The sequence below is a fragment of the Paralichthys olivaceus genome, chromosome 21 (assembly GCF_024713975.1).
Source record: "Paralichthys olivaceus isolate ysfri-2021 chromosome 21, ASM2471397v2, whole genome shotgun sequence".
Lineage (NCBI taxonomy): Eukaryota > Metazoa > Chordata > Actinopteri > Pleuronectiformes > Paralichthyidae > Paralichthys > Paralichthys olivaceus.
Genome location: NC_091113.1, coordinates 12,863,165 through 12,879,278, shown reverse-complemented (window position 1 = coordinate 12,879,278; position 16,114 = coordinate 12,863,165). Strand labels below are relative to the sequence as shown.

Genomic DNA, 16,114 nt, shown 5'->3' with positions numbered 1-16,114 from the left:
CATGTTATACATGAGAACACATGTAAATAAAACCATATTCAGCCTCATTAAAAACATGTTTATTGTCAAATTATATCATCGTATTATATCATTGGTACTGACTGCAGCATATGGAAGTGAATTGCACTATGTGCTGCAGGTGCTCATACTGTAAGTACATATTTATAGGAGGTCAGTTGATATCTTCGAGTTGTATAAAAGAATATATAAATGACAGTTCTTCTATAAAAATCAATACAGGAGTCGGACTTCATATTCATTTTATGATAAAAGGTGCACTGAGTATCTAAAGAAAAGGTTTGCAACATAAAATGAACATATACTGTATATGATTGAGGCTTTAATTGCTTCAAGCAAACGCCGGTATTAACTTGTCGTCATATTCCCTCAGTCCAAGCAGTTCAACAGCTGACAAGTTTCTGTGGTTTATCTTTTGTCTGAGGTTGATCCTGAGATTCCAGATCTCTCATGAGTTCTCTTCCCTTTTTTTTCATTCCTGGTATTTTATTCCTGAGTGAAAAGCTGACGAGAGATTGTAGTGACGGCAAAGGGTTGTAGCAAGATTAAATCTATTTTTCTAATGTCCTCTCTGTCTGCTCATCAGAGACGAACTTGCATAGAGAATAATTTCCCCTCTTGTGTGAGGACATGTGTATTATCGTATGTATAAAGTGAATGACAGGTTTTATAATGTTTCCTCCAACCTTTATCCCATCTCACATTCTATGGTACATCCTCTCTTTCCACTCTTTTTTTTCATTTCAGTCTTTTTGGGAAAACACAGTCTTCCTTTCTCTGCTGAGCTTGGAAACTTGCAGCATTGAGTCTTTCACTCCTTTAAAATACATTCAGCCACAGGTATCAAAATTGTACATCCTCGAAGAATAGTTTTATAAAGGTAAAAGATGCAGTATGAAGGAGACTGAATGCAGGTTGATGTATTTATGGTCGTCCTGTCAACAGAGCCAGCCTCGTTGACCATTGCAACATTTTAGATGATTGAATTGATTGGAATTGCAGAAGAATCAAATGTTTTAGTTAAATGAAATTTCTCTGATTTGCTCAGCTCAGACTTTGATTTCGTCCTCGTCGTCCATGTAACTGTAAGACATTTTCTTCTTGTGCTGGCTGATGCTCATCATCTCTGAGTCAGCAGCCTCCACCCTGCTCTGTCCCTTTAAGTGGCCAACGCCATAATGGCGTGCGAGCATATCCGTAGCGCTCTGGAACCGCTCACTTTCCATCCCCATTCCCAACCTCGCTCGTTCAGGAGACCCCATCACCACATCAGGCACTTTAACAGAGAGCCCGACTTCGTTCTCCTCCACTACAGTTTCCTCTTCCTCCCAGTCGACTGCATGTGGGCTCTTCCTGCCACCACAGTCCTCCCTCAGCAGGGAGTCCACGTATGAGATAGTGGCTGAGTCCATCTCCGATCCCTCATTGGTCAGCCCACCTGCTGAACCCACCTCCTCTCGTTCCCAGGCATGGCTGTGCTCCTCCGGGTGGCCGTCGATCAGGCCAAACACCTCGCTCATGAGGGAGGGGCCGAGGTCAAAGGTGAAGGTGTCCAGGGAGGTGAGGGAGGGGAGCGAGTCAGAGTAGGCGGTGGCGGTGCTGGTGGCAGGTTTGGCGTGAGAGGTCACAATCGTAGCAGAGCAGGTGGACAAGATGGCGTCCGTGGGGTCGGTCAGGGAGCCTCGGTGGATGTTGGGGGAGCAGGAAGTGGGGAGGGAGATGGAGGGCTGCTGACGCTCCGAGCGGGAGAGACGAGGCAGAGTGACGAAGCCGGACTCCAGACCTGAGGGACACACACAGACATTGAAACATGAAATCAAGGCTGAGGTTTTCTGTCTCCGCTACATTACATAGGAATATTTCAACATTTTGAGGTTAGGCGAGACAAACGATAGCACTCCCATGTGTGTAAGGACGGTATCAAGCTACAGCCAGGGGATGATTAGCTTAACAAAAAGACTGGAAGTGAAGGGGAAACAACTAGAAACGTGCCAAGCAGCACCTCTTCGACTCTAAGTGATCAAAACACAAGTTGTGGTTTTATGGTGTGAGGTTTTCGTAAAGAAAGCAACCAAGCATATATCCCATTGTTATAAATGATTCTTTATCCATAACCAGTTGCACCTAAAAGAAGCGGTTTGTAACTGCTGTTTTGAAAGTTGCTATATAAATATAAAGTTATGATTGTTATATTGAGAGGGATAGTCACCACAGACACTGCATTTGAATAACATAAATTTGAGATTGTATTTTATTTACCTGAAAAAAGTTAGATCAATTTTTTTTTGTTTTTTTTTGTTTACATGCTTATATTCACCTTATTTTTACACTTTAATATAATAATACCTTTGTACCTGAGTATTAAGACAATAAAGATATTTTGACATTCAACATTAGCATACACCTCCAACAGGGGGCAGTATAAACCCATCTGAGGACATCCTGTCTACTGACGAAGACAAGTAGAGTTGTTCTGTTCTTAGAAGCGTGACTCATCCAGACCTGCCAGATCACTTAACAAGTCACACGCTCACACTCGGCTGCCTCCATGACCCAAACGGGTAAATTACCACAGCACATCTCAATGTCAGGGCCAAGAGTCTGGAGGTTTACTGTCCCAGCCAAAGAAAACGGGGCGTGATCGCACAGATTAACACATTTTAATCAGAGAAGAGGACAGAAGTCATGAGTGAAACCAGCTTCTGAAGCGTAAACCTGGAGAATCTCCATCCATCCATGTGCCTAATGGATAATTACTGGAGAGTACACACAACAGGAATGTCACTCAGTAGAGCTCATACATCTGCCTAAGCCCAACAGTCCCCTTATGAAACCATATTTAAATTCACTGGATTTAATCACAGCCATAAACATGCCTGATTTTTTTTCATTAAGGTCCAGGAATTATTCTCTGAGAGATCAACAAAAATGTTGTGAAACGTCTCACAATGTTAGAGAATGAAAAATAAAATCCTAGAACTGTCCCCTGATCTGGATCTACACTCAAATTTAGTGGGTTTTCCACATCCTTCCACCAAGTTTCAGTGTTCTTCATCAGGCAGATGTAGATGAAAACATAACCTCCTTGGCAGAGGTAAATTTAACTGTATAAATATCTGGATCTCGTCATCCAACTCTGGAGCAATATTCTCAGAAATTCACACACACACACACATTTAAACACGTTGTCATAGGTCATCGTTGGGGACTTAACATGGACTCATATTCATTTCCTGGATTCTAGCCCTAACCCTAAAAATAACCACTACATACTTCAATCTAACCTTTCTTCTAAACCTTAAAAAAAATCATCTTTTTACTCTGCGACACACACACACACACACACAGGGAAGATCAGACTGCTTCGGCCGTGAGTGTGGTGTTAATGTGGGTCATTTAAACAGCCTCTCAGACAGCTTGTTGTCTGTTGTGTCTAGATCTCTGTGCGTTATCAGTACTGCTGATTATGAGCCAAGGTGATTCATAAGGACATCTGGACCAAATCCGTCCAGAACTGATGGATGAGTTTCCCTGAGGCAGCACAGTTAAACACTGACGCTAACTCATTTAATCTTTGACTATGTGTTTTTTTTGTTTTTAAATGTGGCTATTTAATAAAAAAAAACACCTAAGCATCATTTTGGGATTAGTCAATATACTTAATACTTGAATAACTGGTAATATAAAAGAAATGACATCATATCAAGAAATATTCGTTGGAGATAAGATGCAGCTTGTGTCAGGAAATCCAATCCAAGATTTAATTAAATCTGTAAACTTCTTTCAGTTATTTTAGGGGAAATACATCATAAAGCCAGAAATGATGTGTACCTGTTATCACAACACAGACAGCTACTTGTTGTAAAAATATCCATTAGAGAAGATTTAAGTCAAAATCAAGTTTCTCTGGTCCCTTTATGTGATAAAAAACATATTCTGAGGATAATTACAGGTCAGCACCATGGCTGAGTACTTCCACCTTAACACCGAAGTAAATTAAAGCCAATTCGAAAAAAACTGATTCATAGAGCCAGGGTGGTGTCACAAACCTAAGAGTCCAATCCTATCAACTCAGTTGCTGGAAAAGACTCAACGACGACAGGTGAACTGATCATATTAGCTTTTTCGTAGATCCCAGTTAGAAATGAGGAAGGGAGATGTAGAGTTTGAGGTGATTTTCAGGCCACAAGGGGAATTGATTCGTAACACACCTTCGGAAAATGTAATTTTGAGGATAATAAGTAACTGGAGACTTGAAGAAAAAGTATTCCCAAACTCACCATAAGAGCTTTTCTTCTCCTCTGGCGTATTTTGAGAACTGGGGAATAGCACTTTGGTGGTGGGACTCCCATTAGACATGTCCACATCCAGCCTGGGAAGGGAGATGGCATTCTTGATGATGGGAGAAATGGGAGGAGGCGGCAGAGACAGGTCCTTGGATCCCTCTCTGGGTCGGTTGTCCGAGCCCCTCCTGATTTGACGGAGCGTCCTGGAGAAGAACGCTCCGATCTTGTTGTCAGGGGAGGAGATGGAATCAGTGTCCCGGTTGTTACTGTTGGCTGACCCACCGTGGTTGCTGAGGAAGGAGGTGTCCCCGAACACGTCGCCGCCACGGCCCACGTGCATGGTGTGGCGGAAGTCGCCCAGAGGAGGGCTGATCATTTCCACTGTGAGGTCACTTTTGAAGCGGCGCTTGCTGTGGGAGTGTGAGACCAGACCTTTTAGGCCCGACAGCTTTTCCTGAAGATTCATGGTCACAAGAGGTAAATGGCTTATGGACCAAGAAATAACTGGCTTTAATCCGACCGAGAGGCTGAACTTAACTCTCAGATTTATGCAAAAGTCCCTGACAGTTCAGTCCAAAGTACGGACCTGAAAAATAGCTCTGAAAGGTTATTCCAAGATCTTCAAACCATGTAATTACTGGAGCTGGAAAGTTGAAGCCTGCAGCACCAAATAGTTCCCTCAAATATTATCTCTGTTTATCGTGTGCAGGCCAAGCTCTGTCCCACTCTTTGTAGCTTGTTGTTCTGCATAGCTGGCTGAATTAAACAAACATAAATTGTGGAGAACACTATGCAGTTGTGTTCCTGGAGGCGGCCGGGCCAGTTGGAGTGTGGTCAGGTAGCCTGGCTTGCTTTGGGCTCTGGTTCTGTCAACATCAGCTCAGAAATAGGTCCAGCTGCAAATGGTTGTGCGGTTGCACTGTGGAACCATCTATTGAGAGTTAAAACAGGGAGAAAACATCTATCTTTAAAATGCAGACAGGGATGTATTTAATTTTGACAGATGTTGAGAGAAATGCGTGACATTTGCAGTTTATTCTGTGGACTTCAGGGAGAGATCGCGTTGCTTTCCCTTTTCTGAATACTGTTAGTTGTAAAGTAACCTCACTGTGTTTTGGACAGATTGCTTTCTGCAGATTTTTAAAGATTCCAAAGGTTCGCTGGTCTGGAACCGTCTAAATTTAGACCTCGGTCACTCTTCTGTGAGAACAAAAAAAAAACAAGTCTGCTACTTATCCATGAAATAGGAAGACTTTTGGGGAATTCCTGCTTCCATTTTGTGCTGCTCTGTCTGGCGTGAAGGTCACACAGAATTCACTTTACATCTGACTTCAAGGGCTGTTTATAAACAGGCTCAGTGAGATAGGAAGAGATAATGAAAATCTGCTGATAGCAAAACTACTGCTGCTACTTGGCAGCACCGCTAGGCTGCCAGTGTGTGGTGCCCCGAGACTGACAAACTAAAAAATCATGTCAAAAATGTACATGAATCTTTACAGTTTTCTTTTTACTCCTAGTCAGTTGGTAAAAGTAAGGGAAGTAAGTACAAATATTCAGTGAACAAATGAAACTTAACTTTTTTCATTTACCTTTCACTACCTCCTTTTGGGGTTTCTAGTCTATTGTCTACATGGACGTTTTAGCAATGATCAATTTCTTATTTTCATGCTACATTTCCATATTTTTCATTTGAGCAAGAGGACTACGTATCTTAGCTCTTAGTTCCCATTTTTTGTTCATCTTGGAAATTGAATCATTGATCAACTTCCTATTTTCATGCTACATATCCCATTTCTATGTTTCCTTTGAGCAACAAGAGAGCTATATAAGGCTAGCTTACCTGGAAAACCTAAATACAATGAATCTTTCCAGCTAGTCTCTTAACAAGAACTCATTAAACTCACTTAAGTAAACATGTATTGTTGGAGGAGCCATATGCTTCACTCTGCTGTATAAACCTTTAGATCCAGGGCTGTGCAATATTACCAAAATGTCCTGCCCGAGTCTGTGTTGTCCTGTGGTAGAACGCAATGTGACATCCAATTGATTAAATACATGGCTGTAACGAGTGCAGTTATATATCACTATATTGCTCGACCCTACTTGTAACAGAAACGAATCATTTCAGCCAACAAGCTACTCACAACTGTAGTCGTAAGTTATCTCGCTACAAATCAGAGTAAGAAAATAACCGTTTCTTTTTTAGCTTTATATATATATATTTACTCTCCATTTACAGTATGTATTCTGTTATAATACTGTTTTTTGTCAGTTTAGGAACTCCGTAAATTGTGATGAAGGCAGACCCTTTTTTCCCAGTGTTGTTCTTTGCCAGCAGAGTAATGGATATCCAATTCTAAAATATTTTGATAGCACAAAGCTGCCCTGACAAGGACCTCTGTTTCTCTTGAAAAGCTTTCCACTGCAGCAGCTAAATGTCGACAGGCTTCCCACGCATGCAAGCCCCCCGTCTGGCTTCATTAATGACCTGCTATGGTTCAGGACATGGAGATTGCGTCAGGTCCAAGGCAGCCCCTCTAATTTACTGCTGACCGCACTCCCAGGCCCTCCGCTCCACTTCCCTTGACTGGGCGTTTTTTAAGAGGGGCATCTGGGAGCGGCGTGCCACATACCAGCGCTGAGCGGAGCCATATCGAGGCTCACAAAGGGACACCAGGGACCAGTATAACAAAGGTGTGATGTCGAATCTGAAATGCCATGAGCCTGAGGGGAGCATGTGCATTTTCCCATGAACCACGCTGAAGCCACTGGCCACCTCTCTAATCAAAACAAGTCCCCATGACTGCAGACATTATGCTCTTCTGAATAAGGGGGAAATGTTTGTCTTGCTCAACCTCAGTCGAATTAATGAGCCACAGTATTACAGGAATATACACAGGGCCATTAATTACTCTGCTTACAGAAAGCTCTGGTGTTCTGTCTCTGCCTGTAATCCTGTTAAAGACCTTTGACCACAACTCACAGGGGGTCGCTCCCTCTGACTCCTCTCATGTATCTGGACCCTCTGGGCAAAAACATTGCTCCTACCCGCCTGAACTCTCCCTCCCTGCTCTCTGCCGTTCTTCTTTTTGCACTGGCTCTTCTGTTTTGTGAGTTTAAGATTAACTGGCCTGAAAACCCAATAAGAACACAAGTACTCCAGCAGTTTTACTCTTTAAAAGGTAATAAGTCTAACGCTATAATCCCGGGAGCAGCCTGACTCCCTGGGTCTGGAAATATCGGAAAAGCACAGGGGCAACTCAGACATACCCTGGATTATCTTCTAATCCTCCATCTCCTCCATTACCCCTGGTAGGGCACCTGTTTCTGGGTACGACCAGGCTGCTACCACCCTGATCAGATGGTCCTCTGGTTCTGATTCCTGTCAGAGAGGAAACAGAATACACATTGAGCTGCGGCCATAAAACAATATCAATAATTATCGTGATATATTTGTTTTCAATATAAATACAACAAAGCTTCAATGTATAGTATATAGATTTAATGGTTATATTAATGGTTATGGGTTGTGAAAACACAGTGAGGTCGTTCATATTTAGCTGTTTATCAGGTGATTGTCATTCTCTGCATTTAACTTAAATTTAAAAAAATGACAATAATCGTAATATAATTATAGATATCGACTGAAAAATAGGGATGACAAGAAATGATGCAGAAAGATGAGAGTGAGAGAAAAGGTCAGATAAGGAGAGGAAGTGAGAGGAAGAAAGAAAGACAGAAATGTCTGACTAAGTTTACATGGACATCAATATAGCACACTGACATGTAAGCATTATTTTCTAATCTCTATCTTACCTGAGTAATGTCATACTCTGAATAAGCAAAACACATTTTGCAGCATTTTGCTTTGATAGTTTGATTGTTGTTGTCCATGTAATCATAGTCGCTGATAATTCTTCTTCTACTACTTTCTCCTGTTTGCAGGTTAGATCATGCTTTGATAAATACCTTTTTTAAATTTTCACTAAGGAGGTTTTGTGCTCATCCCTAGACTACGTCTTTCTTGCAGCTATCAAAAGCACAATTTTAGACCCTGATGTGTTATGTCAGATACTGATTGTAGTCTAATCTCTCTTTTCAACACTGCACCGGACAATAGCCCTGAAAACATGCAAAGGTGTGGAGAGACAACTCTGTGAAAACTGCTTCACTTCAACACCCTGAAACCTAGCAGTGAAAGAGGCTGGACTCAATGCGTGTCGATGGAAAAAACTCTTTTCTGTTGTAGTTCGTGATGAAATGAATGAAAGCTTCCCTGTATTAAAACATCATGCTCAGTTCAGCTCCAGTCTTACAATTGCCTTCTTTGGGAAAGTCACCATTCAGGGGGTTTCAGCACATTCACACATCACATGCAGACAGGATAAATCAAATATTTCCATGTCACTGTGTACAGCATTTTCATGAGGTGGCTTCTCTGTATGTAAACCAGGGTAACCACAGTTTAATAGGAGCCGTGTGTGTTGTGTGTTGTGTGTGTGTACGGACACATTCCTAAGCAGAGCATCGGTCGGTGGAGTCTTTCTCTCGATTGCGACCATCAAACATCTTTCTTCTCAACCTCACCACTGATTGAAAACACGTTTGGGTTTAAATCTCCTTTTTTCTCCTTCATTCTGTCTTCTGCCTTTCTCTCTCTCCGCTTCTCTCAGTGCTTCCCCTCTCATTTCTTTTCTATTTGTGCCCTCTTGTATTTATTTCCTCTTGAAAACTCTCCATTTCCTTCTCTTTCTTTTTCCATCAAGTTACATTCACTCTTTATCTTTCTTTCCCTGCTGCTCCTCTTTCCTTTTCTCCTTCTCTTTCCCTCTTTTTTTCCTTTTTCTTCTTTCCCTGCTTTTCTTATTTGCCTTCTTCTTCTCTTTCATGTCTTTCCTTTGTTTCTGTGTGTGTGTCTTGACTGACTTAGGGAGGGTGAAACAGCTTGACTACAACAGCTGTTGGGCCCACACACACTCTCTCTCTCTCTCACACACACTCTCACACACACGCACACACACACACACTCTCTCTCTCTCTCTCACACACACTCTCACACACACGCACACACACACACTCTCTCTCTCTCACACACACACACACACACACACACACACACACACACACTGTCTACTTTTGACGACTTTAACTGAAAAGTGTTTACTCTCCTACAGTTTGCTGGAAGAGAGCGGCAGGACTTTGGGTTTTATCACAGGTCCTCCCCTCCCCGCTCTCTTGCTCTCCTCTTGTGTCCTTCACTCACTAACCCCGCTAACCAGGTGAACAAACATACAAGATAAGGCCGCATTTTTTCAGCTCACCCTTTGATTTTCAATTACATTCCTATTTTCACCGTCCACGCTCAGGTCTGAATCCAAGCAAAACATGGCTACACTTCTCCTCCTTAGCCAAGAAAACATTTTCATGCTTCAATAAATATCCCTACTCTCCGAGGCCCTCAGCTTCCTGTATCTGCTGGAACCGACAGTCCCAATTTGCGCTCTTTGTTGCTTCTTCCTTTCAAAATGTCTTTCCTGCGATCACACATGAACTTAATTCTTTTCTTCTCTTCTCCTCCTCATCTCTGTTTATTTCTAAATTGCCATGGTACAGGAAACCTGTTTACACAAACATTTAAAGGGTCATTTTAACTGCTAAGTGATGAGAGCATACAGAAGCACTCTAGCCAGACTGACACGTTAGCAGAGCTGATATGAGATCAGCAGATGCACTGGTTTTGTGTATGTGTCAGCTGAAGTAACAAGAAATTAGAATTTTCAAATGTTGAATATAGTCTGTATTTGAGCTCACTTGAAGGTTCAGTGATATCTAGTGGTGAAGTTGCATGTTGTGGCTAGCAGATTATAACTAATTAAGTGTTAATAATTAAATTAAACTAATCAATGAAATATAAAATTAAACATTAGTTACACAAGCTGGTTAAAAACACTGTTTCCTGATGTTTTTTTTTGTTTTAATTTGAAAATCTTAAAAATTGATGGCAGAATAAGTAAGCTTTACAGTAATAGAGTCACACACAAAAACATGTGTCCTGGTGCGTCCTTCACGTCTGTGCTTGCATAGTCTTTGCATTTTGACTGATGACAAGCATCTGGGACTGTATACAGAGATGGACGACATGTCTCCACTTAGTCCCACTGTCCAGGAATGAGGCCAAAATATCCCTGATACAAACACTGCCATCATGGAGAGGTTTGAATTTTGATAAATACAGATCATGAATTAAGAGTTTTACCCTAATTGTACGCTCTCTGTTTCTGTGTGTATGATGTTAACAACTAAATAAGTGGTATACCAAACTTTCAGAGTTGTTGATCTGACTGAAGTGGTTTTCATGGTCATGTTCTATGCTTTTGCATGAGGCTACTAGCCTACCACCTCTTAACATGAATTCTTGGACCAACACATTTTCTTTGTTTGTCTCTTTTGTCATCACTTAGACATGAGACAACACAGGTTTTGTAAGTTTCAGGTTTTAGTTTTATATCACATAGTTTCAGTGACACAGGGAGACTGGCAACCAGAGCAACCGTCCAAATCATTTGTTCAAAGTTCACATTCACAGACGATCAATCAACAAAAAACCTATTCCTGGACTGCAGACTGAAAAATCATTCTGGTTTTTTGGCTTTTAACTATATGAGTACTTCAAAGGTTTGTTGACAGATTTCAAGATGGCGCCTGGTTTCCCTCCACACAGCTGAAAGTCACAACATCGACCAGCTTGTTACATGACCCGCTGGTTGTTGGCCAGTTATTGATCAGTCCAGTCTCTAAAAACTCAGTATAGTCCTTCACCGGGGGTTTGATCATGTTGTTAGATGAATGAGTTGTGGCCATTTGGGGATGACAGACTGTGATGGAGGAGTTTTCCCAACATCAACATGTGTGGCCAAAAAACCCTGTAGTGCGAAAACAAATACAGCAGCTGGATTCAGAGTTCGCACCTCTGCAACTGACCCTTTCCTCGTCGGTTGCGTCAATGACACCCAGAGGTCACAAAGGGTCTGCCTTGAAGGAATGTATAACTGAGGTTCAAAAAAAAAGAGAAGACATTGAACACAGTGGAAAAACCACAGGGAATGTCAGTGCTCATTTACTTAATCAAGTGCTTTGGCATGTACTGTATCATTAGAGAAAATCATGAGAGGTGGACATTCACGAAACATATTACACATGTGTTAATCATCTGCTGCTGGCTGAGTCGAGTGCGTACAGAAGGCCGACATGGAAATATCAAAGCATTTACTCTAGAAGGACAGACTCTACGCCTACTCTGTGGTGAACTGGGGGAATTTCAGAGCTGCCTAAACATGAAAAAGTCACAAATCTCCACTAAGACTGGACTTATCACTAGATGTTGTCTATTGGATTATATTTTATTATCACTTAGGCTTCATCCATGCTGCTACGAAAACGATCTCTGTCAACATGAGCGTCTTGGCGCCATATCAATTTTAATCCCTGTCCATACTAACACATCTGAAAACATATCATGTCACCACGCACATACACTTGGCATGTGTGTGTCGGTGTTAACAGGAAGGCATGCACACGGGAATTGTCGCAGATCGCTTGAATAACAACTCATCTCCTGCACAACGTAAGCAGTTGTATAATTGTAAAACAGAATTTAACAGCACAACAGCTGGTGGCAAAGACAACAGGGTCAGCAACACTTGCAACTGATTATCCATTTTGTACTCAACGCTAATGCCGCTTGTTTTCTTCCAAAAGGAGTCATGTGATAGGAGCCTGCTGAATCAGCGAAGGCTACGTCCTGACCGAACAGATCCAACCAGCAAGTGATTGTGAGTGTCTGTGTCATCGCTTCCAAACATCTCAGTCCAGACTAAAATGCAGCCCCGGAGTTTTAAAACTAAAACAGAGCCAGCAGCGTTGCCAAACTTAGAAGTATCGATGTGGCCTGAAGCAGAGTTGCATTTCATTGATCACTGCTGTGTGTGTTTGTTTATTGGCGGGCTTTAGCTAGGGCAACAAGCTCTCCTATCGATGTGACTGTCAGTGTGTGTGTGTGTGTGTGTGTGTGTGTTTGTGTGTGTGTGTGTATGTGTGTGTGTGTGTGTAGGTGGTATTTCGCATGGTGGCCTCCCTCATGGCTCACTGGCAGTCGTGGGGGTCAAAAGGCCACCGGCCCCCAATTTGTAATGAGTCCGACACCCTGCTCCCTGTTTGCCTCCGTAATTAAAACACTTCAAGACCACCAACTTCAACTTCACAGTGTCACGTTCCACTAAATCAGGAGCACATCTTGGCCATGTTGGTGACATGTATTAAAACTGATGCGTTATGTCATGCTTTACCACAGTAATTACAAGACGGAGTGATAAAAATCAAAGCGCTGCCAGCAGAGCTTATTCTGACCAGGGTTGCGGTGGGGGGAAATAGTAATGATACAGTGCGTGCTGCCCGTAGACTGTATATAAAGGTGCTGCCTGGGGAGCTGAATATAAAAGTGTTGCATGAGCAGATTGAGTTTGGTGTCTGGGATCTGAGAAAAGACTTCATCCAGGACAATACAATAAAGTCTGATCATGGGACCCTGTCTGATAACAGCTTGGTTTCAGTCAACACTTTTACACGTCTTAATGGTTTTGCTTTATCTGAAATTAAACAGTATGTTTGCTTTGTTTCTCTGACGTATGAATTCAACTAGCAACACTGCTAATAATTAATCCCCTGATAACTAATAACCATATCAACATGCAATTCATTAGTTCTTTAACTTGTTCTTTCTGCAAACAGTAGTATTAGAAAAGAATAAAACACATATAGAAATGTTGTGCACATGGCAAAGGGATATTATAGGATGTAAAAAAGTTTATAATATAGACAATAGATTACAGTAGAGTCCAAATGAAAGTGTCTCTTATTATTACAGACTCATTGCGTGTCTTTCAGAGCACCAATAAAAAGTGATCAGACATGATAAACTCACCGCAGCAGAACAGGAGGCTCCGGGGTAATAATGTTTCCAGTGGCAGAGGTGCTGGAGGTTTTGGTCCGAGGGAGCCGGAGGTGCAGCCGGACTGCCCCGCTGCTGCGCCGGGTGTGTGGTGCGGCGCAGCAGCGGAGGGGATGAGGAAAGGGGGCGGGGGTAGTGGAGCTGAGGGTAGGAGCCGTCAGAGGAGCAGCTCCGGCTCTCACACGCATTGCATCATGGTCAACACCTCCACTTGTTGTCTGTCTCCAATGTGCAAATTGACTGGTTGACACTGTCTGAAGCGACGAGTAAACAAACAAGAAGGATGATGCAGTTCTTTAGCAGCCAAAGCAGGGGGCGCTGTACCATGAACCGGTGTTAGGGGGGGGTCCCCAAAGTCAGGGCTCCATGATGGGTTGAGCTGTCAGCTCTCATTGGTTCAGATTCAGTTGTGGAGCTGGAAGAAGTTTTCCTCTAAGATCTGTTTTATTTGTTCCAGTGGCGGATCTAGGGCTTTTATGATTAGGGGGGCCTTAAAGAGATAGTTCACAGAAAAATGGAAATTTCCTCATCATCTACTCACCACTATGCCGACGGAGGGGTGGGTGAAGGGTTTGAGTCCACAAAACACTTTTGGAGTCTCAGGGGTGAACACCATCCAATACAATTGAAGTAAATGGTGGCCGATTCTTCAATCATAAAAAATGCCAACATTCAAATTGGACTTGAAACAGCATCATTTACAACATGTTTATCTTCTGCTGTTTTTTTCTGCAAGATGCTCGATCACAAGAAGGGAAAGTCATGTAGTCTGAGCTCGGAATAAAGCAAACCATTGTCGGGCTTCCTTTGTAATAATCAGAGCTCAACTCAAATGAGAATAAGGACAAGATATTAAATAAGCATATTTTCCCAAATAATTACTCTAATCTCACTGTCAATGATTTCCTGCTGATACACTTGATAGATGGTTAAATATTAACATGGGAGATGTGTAGTTTAGGTGTTTTGGGATTCTGTTTAAAAACGATTTGAACTGAACAGAAAAACATGACATCAGTTCATTTGTGATGACTCCACTAAAGGAAGCCAAAGAATTACGTGTAGCAGAGTTGAGTACAGAATTTCCGCTATCAAATGCTCCACAACTGCAAAACTTCATCCAGTCGTCAGAGGTGTAGCCATAAAGTGCACATTTCAATGGTCCCACGCTGACCTGTCCAACAGGAAACGGAGCCTTATCAACAGGAACAGAAGCATCCTCACCCCGTCCTCAAAGGCTCACAGCAGGCCTCTCTGTCGTTAAACCTCCGAGGTGGTCTGTTAGTCTGCCAGCATTCGCTGCACAGCCGATGACACCGCAGACACATGCCACTTCTGAGTGAGCTACCACACTTCCCCGTTACCCCCACACTCCTGGTACCACACACACACATATACAAAACACACACACACACACACACACACACACAGACACACAAACACACACACACACACTACAGTGCTCACATGAAGACAGGCGGAAGTAAACACATTCACGCACAAGCCACTGTTGTTCGCTGGTATAGACAACACCCTTCCTCATTTCACACAGGCTAAATATAGCCCGTGTTTACATGTTTTTTAAAAGAGTGTCTTGCCAGTAAACCTACATCTTTTTTATTTTAGAAACTTCTATAAAAAATTCACACAGAATCCAGTGACGTTCCTCAATGAATTCCATAATTTCTCAATGACCAAGACTCTGGATAATGTTGGTGGTCCCTCTCAGTGTTTTCACAATCGCAATGATGAGACTAAACTTAGAGAAACATTTGGTTTCTTGTATCTGATTGGTCCAGAGCACCTGCATACACTTGGTGGGACAACATGTTCACTGGTTAGCCAATCAGGATCCGGTATTTTCAAGAGCTATGCTTTCAGAGGGATTCAGTTTGACTCATTTATCAAGTTTATCATTAGAGCATCAGGAGATTTGTAGCTTGTTTAGTTAGAAAATGTCTGAATGTCCTTTCAGAACAGATGCTGTTTTATACACACCTCTAGTCTGTATATACAATAGTGGAGGACATCTGAGGATGGATCTTCAAGGTATTGTTAAACTCAGCTGGAAAGATTATTGGGCAAACACAGAGATCTCTCGTTTGGCATATAAGCTTTCAGTAAACAGCAGTTAACAGTAACAGAACAAGGGATAGTTAATACACATATTTATATTGTTTATATTTTATATATTTTCATATTTTACAGTCTTGTGTGTGGATGAATTGTCTTTGCACTTTTGTTTGCTGTCCTGCTTTGCCTTGATTTTCCCCTGGGTGATGAATAAAGTAATATGAACTGAATATTGAGGCAAAGACTGAGGTTCTGATTAAGGTTAGTTGTAAGATGTGAATTGTATTTGACTTAGGGTTAGGCATGAATTGGTCATGGTTATGGTTAGGGATAAGCTTTCGGTAAGGCTCTACACAGTCCCCATGCAAAGTCCTAATAAGGATGGCTGCCTGTGTGTGTGTGTGTGTGTGTGTGTGTGTGTGTGTGTGTGTGTGTGTGTGTGTGTGTGTCCTGCTGCCATCCCTGCCCACACGTCTTGGGCATGAAGCGCTGGCACGGCCGCTCGTCCTTCCCTCCAGCTTCAACACAGATTAATTTACCAACAGACCAAGAGGACTTTCAACAGATTCACTAGATGACGTTGACTTTGGATATTTGTCGACCACATTTCCAGGCGTTTTGGTTCAAGTTGAGAAAAAAAAAAAAAGTTACCACCCAGTTTCCCGTCAGAATCAACCAACTGTTTCTCTTACAGGAAATCATTCAACATAATACAGACTACCAGCTAACA

General features: G+C 42.2%; 1 protein-coding gene across 1 annotated transcript; it reads right to left on the bottom strand.

Annotated features, from left to right (window-relative positions):
- Window positions 1–43: 43 nt before the first annotated feature.
- On the bottom strand, window positions 44–14,802 carry cdc42ep1a (CDC42 effector protein (Rho GTPase binding) 1a). Its single transcript, XM_020083422.2, has 4 exons — window positions 13,285–14,802; window positions 7,575–7,686; window positions 4,299–5,235; window positions 44–1,801 (listed from the first exon to the last, which is right to left on the bottom strand). The coding sequence occupies exons 3-4, from the start codon at window positions 4,768–4,770 to the stop codon at window positions 1,068–1,070; spliced, it is 1,206 nt and encodes a 401-aa protein (XP_019938981.2). The 5' UTR covers window positions 4,771–5,235; window positions 7,575–7,686; window positions 13,285–14,802; the 3' UTR covers window positions 44–1,067.
- Window positions 14,803–16,114: the final 1,312 nt, after the last annotated feature.